At 46.2% G+C, this 12,543-nt stretch overlaps 1 protein-coding gene across 1 annotated transcript in view; it reads right to left on the bottom strand.

Annotated features, from left to right (window-relative positions):
* Positions 1 to 12,543, bottom strand: part of LOC139749447 (pseudouridylate synthase RPUSD2-like) — a 623,283-nt gene that overhangs the window by 254,103 nt on the left and 356,637 nt on the right. Inside the window, exon 3 of the mRNA XM_071663310.1 lies at positions 10,620 to 10,694. Coding sequence (XP_071519411.1) covers positions 10,620 to 10,691 — 72 coding nt within the window. The 5' untranslated portion in view covers positions 10,692 to 10,694. The remainder of the gene's footprint in view (positions 1 to 10,619; positions 10,695 to 12,543) is intronic.

The following is a 12,543-nucleotide window of genomic DNA, read 5'->3' on the forward strand; positions in this document are numbered from 1 at the left end:
ATGAAGCTGTGGAGGATGTTGACCATACATGAAGCTGTGGAGGATGGTAACCATACATGAAGTTGTGGAGGATGGTGACCATACATGAAGCTGTGGAGGATGGTAACCATACATGAAGCTGTGGAGGATGGTAACCATACATGAAGTTGTGGAGGATGGTGACCATACATGAAGCTGTGGAGGACGGTAACCATACATGAAGCTGTGGAGGATGGTAACCATACATGAAGCTGTGGAGGATGGTAACCATACTTGAAGCTGTGGAGGACGGTGACCATACGTGAAGCTGTGGAGGATGGTGACCATACATGAAGCTGTGGAGGATGGTTACCATACATGAAGCTGTGGAGGATGGTAACCATACATAAGCTGTGGAAGACGGTGATCATACATGAAGCTGTGGAGGATGGTGACCATACATGAAGCTGTGGAGGATGCTGACCATACATGAAGCTGTGGAGGATGGTAACCATACATGAAGCAGTGGAGGATGGTAACCATACATGAAGCTGTGGAGGATGGTGACCATACATGAAGCTGTGGAGGATGGCAACCATACCTGAAGCTGTGGAGGATGGTAACCATACCTGAAGCTGTGGAGGATGGTAACCATACATGAAGCTGTGGAGGATGGTGACCATACATGAAGCTGTGGAGGACGGTAACCATACAAGAAGCTGTGGAGGAGGGCGACCATACATGAAGCTGTGGAGGATGGTGACCATACATGAAGCTGTGGAGGATGGTAACCATACATGAAGCTGTGGAGGATGGTAACCATACATGAAGCTGTGGAGGATGGTGACCATACATGAAGCTGTGGAGGATGGTAACCATAAATGAAGCTGTGAAGGATGGTGACCATACATGAAGTTGTGGAGGATGGTGACCATACATGAAGCTGTGGAGGATGGTAACCATACATGAAGCTGTGGAGGATGGTAACCATACATGAAGCTGTGGAGGATGGTAACCATACATGAAGTTGTGGAGGATGGTAACCATACATGAAGCTGTGGAGGATGGTGACCATACATGAAGTTGTGGAGGATGGTAACCATACATGAAGCTGTGGAGGATGGTAACCATACATGAAGCTGTGGAGGATGGTAACCATACATGAAGCTGTGGAGGATGGTGATCATACATGAAGCTGTGGAGGATGGTGACCATACATGAAGCAGTGGAGGATGGTGACCATACATGAAGCTGTGGAGGATGGTAACCATACATGAAGCTGTGGAGGATGGTAACCATACATGAAGCTGTGGAGGATGGTGACCATACATGAAGCTGTGGAGGATGGTGATCATACATGAAGCTGTGGAGGATGGTAACCATACATGAAGCTGTGGAGGATGGTGATCAAACATGAAGCTGTGGAGGATGATGAACATACATGAAGCTGTGGAGGATGATGAACATACATGAAGCTGTGGAGGATGGTAACCATACATGAAGCTGTGGAGGATGGTAACCATACATGAAGCTGTGGAGGATGGTAACCATACATGAGACTGGGTGCATACTACAGACCCGCACACGACTATCACACCCTCCCGGTACACGTCATGAGACCATGAGGGGCACACGCCACGCTCAGAACAAACTCAGCAAAAGGAAGAGAGAGAGAGAGAGAGAGAGAGAGAGAGAGAGAGAGAGAGAGAGAGAGAGAGAGAGAGAGAGAGAGAGAGAGAGAGAGAGAGAGAGAGAGAGGCGGGGGGAGAGAGTGGTGGAGCCGGGTGACGGACGGGGCCGGGCGACCAACACGGGGTGACACACGGGAACCCGACCCGCCCGCCAACAAACACCTGCTCTAAAAGGCCTGTCTCCACTCCCTCAGCCGGCGAACACGCGGGACGACGACGTCTGCTTCAGAAAAATGCCATTCTCTCTCTCTCTCTCCCCCCCGCACTGGAGGGAGGAGACCTGACCCCTTACGTGTGACCCCTGGGAGCGCGTGTGCGGGGGAGGAGAGGGAGTGGGTGAAGAATAGATATCTACTTCCCTGCACGGGAAGGGTAGATTGTATGAGTAAATATCTACTGCCCCTACGCGCAAAGAGTAGATATCATCTACCTCCCCGTGAGAAACAAGTAGATATCACCTATTCCCACTGTCCGAAAAGGGGTTGGCATTCATCTACCTTCCTGTATAGAGTAGACAATCTACTCACCCTAAAAGAATATACATCATCTACTCCCGTACACCACATTCCGGAAAATGTACATACCATCCGCTTCTCTGCGCGAGAAAAAGAAACGAATACTCAAAACTCACAATTAAATATACAACATCAGTACATACTCGAAGGGTCAATCCACATCACTTGGCTCCACCATCATCCTGCGGGGGAATCATCAGTATACCTAGGAATATACCTAGTTATCTCCGGGAGTATACCCAAGTATATCTAGGAGCACACCTCTGTATATCAGGGAGTATATCCAAGTATATCTGGGAGCATACCTCAGTATATCAGGAAGTATACACCAGTATATCTATGAATATAGTTCAGTATATATCTAAGTATACCTCGATATATCTGGGAGTATATCAAAGTGTATATTCTCCAGTATACCAAACCCAGCCACCTACCTGCAGTCTCTTCCGTCATCATCAATACAGCTGCCAGCTCCTTATCTCGCGGTGTTAGCTTGCGCGCGCGCATGTGGTGCGCACATGGAAATGCGCATAGCCGGATCTGCGCGTCATACTCCGCACAGGGCAGCGCTGCGCAACACAGGGGGAGGGAGAGAGAAGGGGTAAACAGACACAGATCCCCCCCTCCCCCAGCAACCACAGCATGACGCAATGCACGTCGCAACAGTAACATGCACAGCAGGCCAGACACTGGCCACACTGCAACATTACCACAGCAGCAAGACGTAATACAACAGAAACCAGCAGCAGCAGCACCACCACAGCAGCATGTCACAACAACAAGGACAGTACCACAGCACCAGCTACGATGCCACAATAACGTCAAAGGAGCAGCAACAGCACCCCAGCAACATGTATGAACAGCAGCAACAGTACCACAGCAACATGTACGAACAGCAGCAACAGTACCACAGCAACATGTATGAACAGCAGCAACAGTACCCCAGCAACATGTATGAACAGCAGCAACAGTACCACAGCAACATGTATGAACAGCAGCAACAGTACCACAGCAACATGTATGAACAGCAGCAAGAGTACCACAGCAACATGTACGAACAGTAGCAACAGTACCACAGCAACATGTACGAACAGCAGCAACAGTACCACAGCAACATGTATGAACAGCAGCAACAGTACCACAGCAACATGTGCGACCAGTAGCAACAGTACCACAGCAACATGTACGAACAGTAGCAACAGTACCCCAGCAACATGTACGAACAGCAGCAACAGTACCACAGCAACATGTACGAACAGCAGCAACAGTACCACAGCAACATGTACGAACAGTAGCAACAGTACCCCAGCAACATGTATGAACAGCAGCAACAGTACCACAGCAACATGTACGAACAGCAGCAACAGTACCACAGCAACATGTATGAACAGCAGCAACAGTACCACAGCAACATGTGCGACCAGTAGCAACAGTACCACAGCAACATGTGCGACCAGTAGCAACAGTACCACAGCAACATGTACGAACAGCAGAAACAGTACCCCAGCAACATGTACGAACAGCAGCAACAGTACCACAGCAACATGTACGAACAGCAGCAACAGTACCACAGCAACATGTACGAACAGCAGCAACAGCACCACAGCAACATGTATGAACAGCAGCAACAGTACCACAACAACATGTACGAACATTAGCAACAGTACCACAGCAACATTTACGAACAGCAGCAACAGTACCACAGCAACATGTACGAACAGCAGCAATAGCACCACAGCAACATGTACGAACAGCAGCAACAGTACCACAGCAACATGTACGAACAGCAGCAACAGTACCACAGCAACATGTACGAACAGCAGCAACAGTACCACAGCAACATGCGCGAACAGCAGCAACAGTACCACAGCAACATGTACGAACAGCAGCAACAGTACCACAGCAACATGTACGAACAGCATCAACAGTACCACAGCAACATGTACGAACAGTAGCAACAGTACCACAGCAACATGTACGAACAGCAGCAACAGTACCACAGCAACATGTGCGAACAGTAGCAGCAGTACCACAGCAACATGTACGAACAGTAGCAACAGTACCACAGCAACATGTACGAACAGTAACAACAGTACCAAAGCAACATGTACGAACAGCAGCAACAGTACCACAGCAACATGTACGAACAGCTGCAACAATACCACAGCAACATGTATGAACAGCAGCAACAGTACCACAGCAACATGTACGAACAGCAGCAACAGTACCACATCAACATGTACGAACAGCAGCAACAGTACCACAGCAACATGTACGAACAGCAGCAACAGTACCACAGCAACATGTACGAACAACAGCAACAGTACCACAGCAACATGTACGAACAGCAGCAACAGCACCACAGCAACATGTGCGACCAGTAGCAACAGTACCACAGCAACATGTACGAACAGTAGCAACAGTACCACAGCAACATGTACGAACAGCAGCAACAGTACCACAGCAACATGTGCGAACAGTAGCAACAGTACCACAGCAACATGTACGAACAGCAGCAACAGTACCACAGCAACATGTACGAACAGCAGCAACAGTACCACAGCAACATGTGCGAACAGTAGCAACAGTACCACAGCAACATGTCCGAACAGCAGCAACAGTACCACAGCAACATGTACGAACAGCAGCAACAGTACCACAGCAACATGTACGAACAGCAGCAACAGTACCACAGCAACATGTACGAACAGCAGCAACAGTACCACAGCAACATGTACGAACAGCAGCAACAGTACCACAGCAACATGTGCGAACAGTAGCAACAGTACCACAGCAACATGTCCGAACAGCAGCAACAGTACCACAGCAACATGTACGAACAGCAGCAACAGTACCACAGCAACATGTACGAACAGCAGCAACAGTACCACAGCAATATGTACGAACAGTAGCAACAGTACCACAGCAACATGTACGAACAGTAGGAACAGTACCACAGCAACATGTGCGAACAGTAGCAACAGTACCACAGCAACATGTACGAACAGCAGCAACAGTACCACAGCAACATGAACGAACAGCAGCAACAGTACCACAGCAACATGAACGAACAGCAGCAACAGTACCACAGCAACATGTACGAACAGCAGCAACAGTACCACAGCAACATGAACGACCAGCAGCAACAGTACCACAGCAACATGTACGAACAGCAGCAACAGTACCACAGCAACATGTACGAACAGCAGCAACAGTACCACAGCAACATGTACGAACAGCAGCAACAGTACCACAGCAACATGTACGAACAGCAGCAACAGTACCACAGCAACATGAACGAACAGCAGCAACAGTACCACAGCAACATGTCCGAACAGCAGCAACAATGTCAAAGACCAGAAACAGCATCTCACAGATATGCCACGGAGTAGGAGACAGCAGCATAGCAATTGTCACATGTCACAGCAGAAGCACCACCACAGCAGCAGAAAATGAAACACAGCACTGGCTGTGCCACACAAACGTTATCACACGAGAACCATGCGTCACAGCAGCAACAGCAGGACGGCAGCACTGCTACACACACACCGGTTAAAACAGCAACATGCCGCTGCAGCAGCAACTGAAGCAGCACCCAGTTCCAAGCTGCAGAGAGAGAGAGAGAGAGAGAGAGAGAGAGAGAGAGAGAGAGAGAGATGGTCAAGTCAGTCTAGTGCAGTAAGACGCATCCTCACATGCAGGTGTCACCCACCGTGGGTCGTAAGGGGTCAGGTTGGGTCACGGTGGTTCGTCAGGGGTCAGGGAAGGTCATCACGGTGGGTTATAATGATGCAAACCTTTCCTTTACTTGTTATGATCAGGTGCTGTTAGATGTATAACGAATAAAAATAAGTATAGCAAAGATTTGTTTTGATAATATCGTAAGTTTCGGTTACAATATTCCACATCTAAAAACAACCTGTTGTGTATTTAGAACAATCTGTTGTATAACATGGAAAAAAAATGACTTGTTTAATGTCATCTGTGTTCGACGTCTCCCCCTGCCACCAAAATGCAGGTGTATGAATCTTGGGGATTAATATTAGACAACCATCATACGTCTTCATGTCCTGCAGGCCACAACTTCCAGCGCTTGGTAACAGACAGCTGTCACAGTCAGTGGACGTGTGTGTTACAGGTAGAGCGTTACATTCGCGTTAGCCCGTCTTGTAATCTTATATATATGCAATTTCTGTACTCTTATGTGTACACACACACACACACACACACACACACACACACACACAGGCACGTACGTCCTCCACCATATGCCAAGTACTCATTTATCGAATAGCCCCACGGGGAGGATGAAGAACGGGGTTGGCTGTGGGCCAAATGCCGCACCCACGACTCGAACTCATGTGGGCCCGTGTCGACTCACGGTCAGTAACGCTAACCATTACACAAAGGAGGACCGCTGACCCCAAAAAATGAGTTGTACAATCTGTGTGTGTGTGTGTGTGTGTGTGTGTGTGTGTGTGTGTGTGTGTGTGTGTGTGTGTGGGGCTGACATACATCAAAGAACACTGACCTTAAAGTTTAAATCTGGCATCATCCACAAACAAACCTGCATAAATAAATAAAAAAAAAAAACACGAGATAAGAAGTACGCGTCTTTCCCTCCAGCAACGCTTGATGTGGTCGCTGCTACCAAGAGGCGACAGCTGACTGGTATTGTCAGATCTTGTCGTCTTTCTCCCATCAAACTGTCTACCGCATACGGTAAAGGTGTCTACCCCACCACAGCCAAGCTTCCAAGAAGTCACAATGACTGTGTGTGTTCTCTCTCAAATCGGTTTTGCCGCTTCAGATGTCTTCGTGGTAATGAATCGAGTACAACCATAATTGTTCCTGATATATTTTCACACACACACACATACACACACACACACACGCAAGGAAAAATAAAATTTGAAAATGCGTTTCATAACTTGGTAGGGAGGTCGCTGATACCTCTGTGGCCGCCTGTACTGTGGTGAATTACTTGGTATATTTTCCGTGTCTTCAGCAAATGACTCCCAACGTGGGTATTCCCAGTCCAGCCCGAGCCGCTATCGTGGCCAAACATCAGCAGTTAATCGCTGAATTTTAAAAAAATTCATTAATTTCATGTCTAATTGTACTTTACTTTTCATTTTTGAATGAAAAAAATTTCATTAATTTCATAAATCTAATCACTTTATTTTTCATTTTTCACCTATGAATCTAAAAATTTCATTAATTTCATAAATCTAATCATACTATATTTTTCATCCATCTATTCATCTAGTTTTGGTTGGGACTTTATCATAATAGGAACCACCATGCGTACACTCGTTGCCACCATCATCATCACCAGTCCCTCATCAAACCTGTCAACACGGTCACCAGTGGCATTATCCACACCAGTCTGGCTCATCACCAGGCCCTATGATCCTCACTCGCACCATCATAATCGCTACCAAGACGGTCGACCACAACATCAAACACCACTTTCGGTATCACAACTAGCATCATCACAACCAATGGCAACAGTGGAGCCCTTCACCACCGATAACACGCCAGTCACCACTGGAAACCTTACCACTGGGACCTCCGCCACTCACACCACCACCTCGAACAACACAGCTTACACTGGTTTCGGTGGCAGTCCTTCAATCCCCCCATCCCCTTACAGTTCAGGCTCTGGCCAAATCACCTTCCTTACTGAGGAGCACCTTGGTCTCACGAGATGTTTCATGGGTCTTGGTTTCATCACATGCTGTGCATCGTAGCAGGGCTGGTACACCTACGAGGACGCTACAGTTCAATTGGTCAAGAAGGTCCTCCCGTTGCGTCCCTCAGATATGCCGAGTGCAGGTTTAAGACGTCCGCGGGACCTTGTCTCTTGTGTCCTACATCATCTTTGTTCTTCGGTGTATCTGCATCAATCTATCCAATCTCTTGCCTCATCAAGGAAACACCACCGTATGCAGATTAGGGATTAGCCCTTCTCCCATCTGCCTTCCAGCGAGTGGTTTCTGAGGTTCCAAACCCGGCCCAGTTAAGTCAAGATGTTTCACTGGATCGATGCAGGAAAGGGAGTTGAGAACGTTGTCTACCTCAGCAGTCTTTCTACCTCTGTGTAGTGGAGCTGGAGCACAGCTGCACTCCAGCTGGAGGAGATCGAGTGCTTTGAATGGCGTCATAATTAGTCTCGCTTCTCCTGTTGTGAAAGTTCTAAGAAGCCAACCACACATCATTAAATCATTGATTCAGTGGCTCCCTTGTTGTGTTCTCTAAAAGCTACCATCGTCTGTCAACCTTAATTCCTAGATTGATCACACATCTTTCGTTTTAAGATCAAATCCTGTTTCTATCTTATATTCTGCAAGTGACCTTATCACCTCCCCGGTCACATAACCAAAGGCCTTCGAGAGATGTGTATAAACTACATAAGTATCTTTTTATCCTTCAACGGCATCCACGATCACATCAGAATGGCCACACATTTGTGAACCCGTACTGTTCCCGGCTGAGTCATTTTCTTTTATGTATTCGCACTCCTTCAGACCCTTCTGACCTGCGGTCTTAGCTATGATGGTACATCATACTTTGGAGTGACTTTGATCCCTCCTTTGAGTAACGACCACATAGTCAATCTTGAAACTGCCATGGATGATGCCTGGGTCAAACCACTGTCCCTAAAGAACGTTCAATGCACTTCGCAGTTTTCCTTTTCTCTTCCACTGTGTTATCAGTACAGACCTCCAGGACTCCGCTGGCCTTCGAGAACAACATATAAAGAAGTCATCCACTCTTGTCTTAAAATCGGAGGAAAATTGATCTGCGATGCATCCGTCACGGACGGAGTACTGTGCACAACAGAATATTGTGGAGCCATCGACTACGAGAACCATGAGTATGTTTACCACCTCTCTGGATACGGACGTCTCGCTGCTTCCTCTAAATTCTGAGCACCATTTTCACCGTCGTCCGTGTATATATATCGAGTTATATGTAGGGGACCGATACTGGACGTGGTTCTGGAACATTCTCTCTCTCTCCACAGGAAGAAAGTTATACAGTTATTCTTCTCTCCTCCTTGATCACTAAGTCCCTCGTGCAATTACTCGTTGCTTCTGAGGTTTCATGCCTTGCCTCAGTAGTCACTCTGTAATAGCGTGTCCTCCGAGGGGGGAAGGCGACTGGGGTGTGTACCTTCATTCCCTCCGTCTGTATACGTTCTATTCTTCGTCCTTTTCACTGTCTGGTGTGAACATGTACGAGAGACGGGGAGTGTGTACTCTTCATCTACTGTTGTGGTGACGTTCTTCCATCTTTCAGGGAATGCTGGATCCTCCCTCGCTTGGTCTCCTTCTACCCACCTGATGCGACTGTGGTTCATGGTTGAATCTGGTGGTTATTCCCTTAGGCGGAGGACAGTGTTGTGAGGCAGATCTAGGCTAACTGGTGAAGAAGACTTGTCTGTACCTAACGTCACGTTACAACCCGAGTCTTTCGTGACGATGATGTCACGAACCAGATCGTAATTCGTCGTCAGTACGTGGTTGAATATTTTTCTCCCTCCTCGTCAGGTTCTTTGCTCCTTAACTCCACGAATATTCGTGATCAAGATTTTCTGCTATTATTCTCTACGCTGCTATCTCGACCTGCATCAGTAACGACATTAATTCTAATCAGTTTCAACCTCTAATGAAATAAACTGGCCAAGAAAAATAATATATATGTATTCGTAATGGAAGGCCTCTCTCTTCCCTGATTTCTCCCATCTTCCAGTGTTACCATCTCCACCTATAACCACTACCACCACGAGAACCCTAACTATACCACTGACACTATCGCCATCAGTGGTACCCTTGATACCACTGGCCCACCACCATCACTATACTACCTTACCTATCACTGGCCCCATCATCACCACCACTACCCTTAACTACCACTGGCCCCATCATCACCACCACCACTACTATCCTATCACTGGCCCCATCCTCACCACCACTACCCTAACTGGCCTTATCATCACCATCACCACTACTACCCTAACTACCACTGCCACCATCACACCCACTGAAAGGCCTCCCTACCACTGATACCATCACCCCCACTGAAAGGCCTCCCTACCACTGACACCATCACCCCCACTGAAAGGCCTCCCTACCACTGACACCATCACCCCCACTGGAAGGCCTCCCTATACGAGTGGCAGCATTTCTTCCTCATTCACTACAAAACCTTCTAACCCTACATAACATCCGTGAGGAACCAGCGGGGGCCAGTGTGGACAGACATCACTCTATCTATCGTCCTGGACACTTCTGGTCAACAACAATACGTCTACCACAGAGCTGGCCGATCATCTTAACCTTATCCCTCCCCCCCTGACGACCCGGGAATCTATAAGTTTCTGCCGGGAGAATATAATATAAATATATGTATATATATATAAAGATCTTATATCATAGGCTGTTATCACCTTAGGCTTTTTCCTTACTGGTCCTATGTCAAAGTCTGCCATGCTGTTGCTTTCCTTTGAAGATGACTTCATTATCTGCAAGTGGAAAAAAATTGTAAATAATGTACGTAAAAATTATAAATTTATATATATTTATATACGACACAGGAAGATGAGAACAGCGAGTGACGTAAGATTACATCGCTGTAAATCATCATCCAATTAAACATTCATTTACATTGTCAGATGCTAACATCATCATTACATTTAATCAGAAAATTTAATCACAATGAGAATAAAAAAATATATATGCAAATGTTTCCTCTGACGTAATGGCTGCCGTCCAATCACGAGAAAGCACATCAATATGTAGTTATCATTTAACAATATTTGCATTTAAGTGCTCTAATTGCTGGAGCTCTCTCTGTCATTGACCATTATTTAATATATGCTTCGCCGTGTTTACTATCAATAAGGCTGTACGAGATCATGCATCATCCCACCATATGTTTACCAGTGACGTAATAACATGACAAACGATACTGCGTCTATAATGAGACTCGAGGGAGAGAAGCAAGACACTGTGCTTGATAACACTGTTAAGAGCGATGATCACCCACTGTTCGAGTTTACACTGGACCTTGAGAGACACAAGTGCACTGTCCACCCTGAAGGGTGGTGATGGGTCTTACATATCCTGGCTCGGAGGGAGAGGTCTGCAAGGCACAGGGTAACACACACCGTCGATTACAAATGAGCAGTCTTGCAGTCCGGACCTCGCACATTAGAGTCCTAACGAATGCAGACACTTGAAATCTTAGAACGTGCTAGAATTACCGCTGTGCAGACATTACTGGTAACATTATTAGCGCAATTTAAGGTCAGGTTACAGGCAATCTGGTATTCTGGATCTGCCGAGCAAGAGAATCCTATAATGCGATGTTACGTATATATATATATATATATATATATATATATATATATATATATATATATATATATATATATATATATATATAAATATATATATATATACACACATATTATATATAATGCAGGCAAACCCCACCCAGACCACACGGTGAGGCGGTTCCACCAACGAATATCATCAACCTACGTAAATCTGGCGTTCATAATCAAGACATTTACGTCACTGTGTCTTATAGTCGACAGCCTCTAAACATAGCGGTAGGCATGACGCGCTACAGACTCGGTAAAGACAAACACGCTTAAAAATTCGCCACAGAAAAAAAAAAAGAAGCTAAAAACAGCTGCCACACACATTCACGTTTCGCTGCTTCAATGCTCAACAAACCAGACTTTGCCAAAACTACCAATTAGCCCATTTTCTCTTCAATTCCATTCGGGAACTCACGACACTACTTCACTCTATGAAGTTAACAATTCATACCGTGCAAGATGTTGTTGTCGCTTTGGAGGTGGAAAGATGGAGTGAAACAGATTTTGTGTGATCGGGGCCTGAACATGCAGGAGGGTGAAAGGAGGGCAAGGAATAGAGTGAACTGGAGCGATGTGGTATACCGGGGTTGACGTGCTGTCAGTGGATTGAATCAAGGCATGTGAAGCGTCTGGGGTAAACCATGGAAAGCTGTGTAGGTATGTATATTTGCGTGTGTGGACGTATGTATATACATGTGTATGGGGGGGGGGGGTTGGGCCATTTCTTTCGTCTGTTTCCTTGCGCTACCTCGCAAACGCGGGAGACAGCGACAAAGTATAATAAAATAAAAAATAATATATATATATATATATATATATATATATATATATATATATATATATATATATATATATTCCTTTGAGTCCACGGGGAAAATGAAACACGATAAGTTCCCACGTGCACTTTCGTGCAAGAATCACATCATCAGGGGAGATACAAGAGAGAAATATAACTATCAGATGATATACCACGAAGAGACGTAAC

The sequence above is a fragment of the Panulirus ornatus genome, chromosome 7 (genome assembly GCF_036320965.1).
Source record: "Panulirus ornatus isolate Po-2019 chromosome 7, ASM3632096v1, whole genome shotgun sequence".
Classification (NCBI taxonomy): Eukaryota; Metazoa; Arthropoda; class Malacostraca; order Decapoda; family Palinuridae; genus Panulirus; species Panulirus ornatus.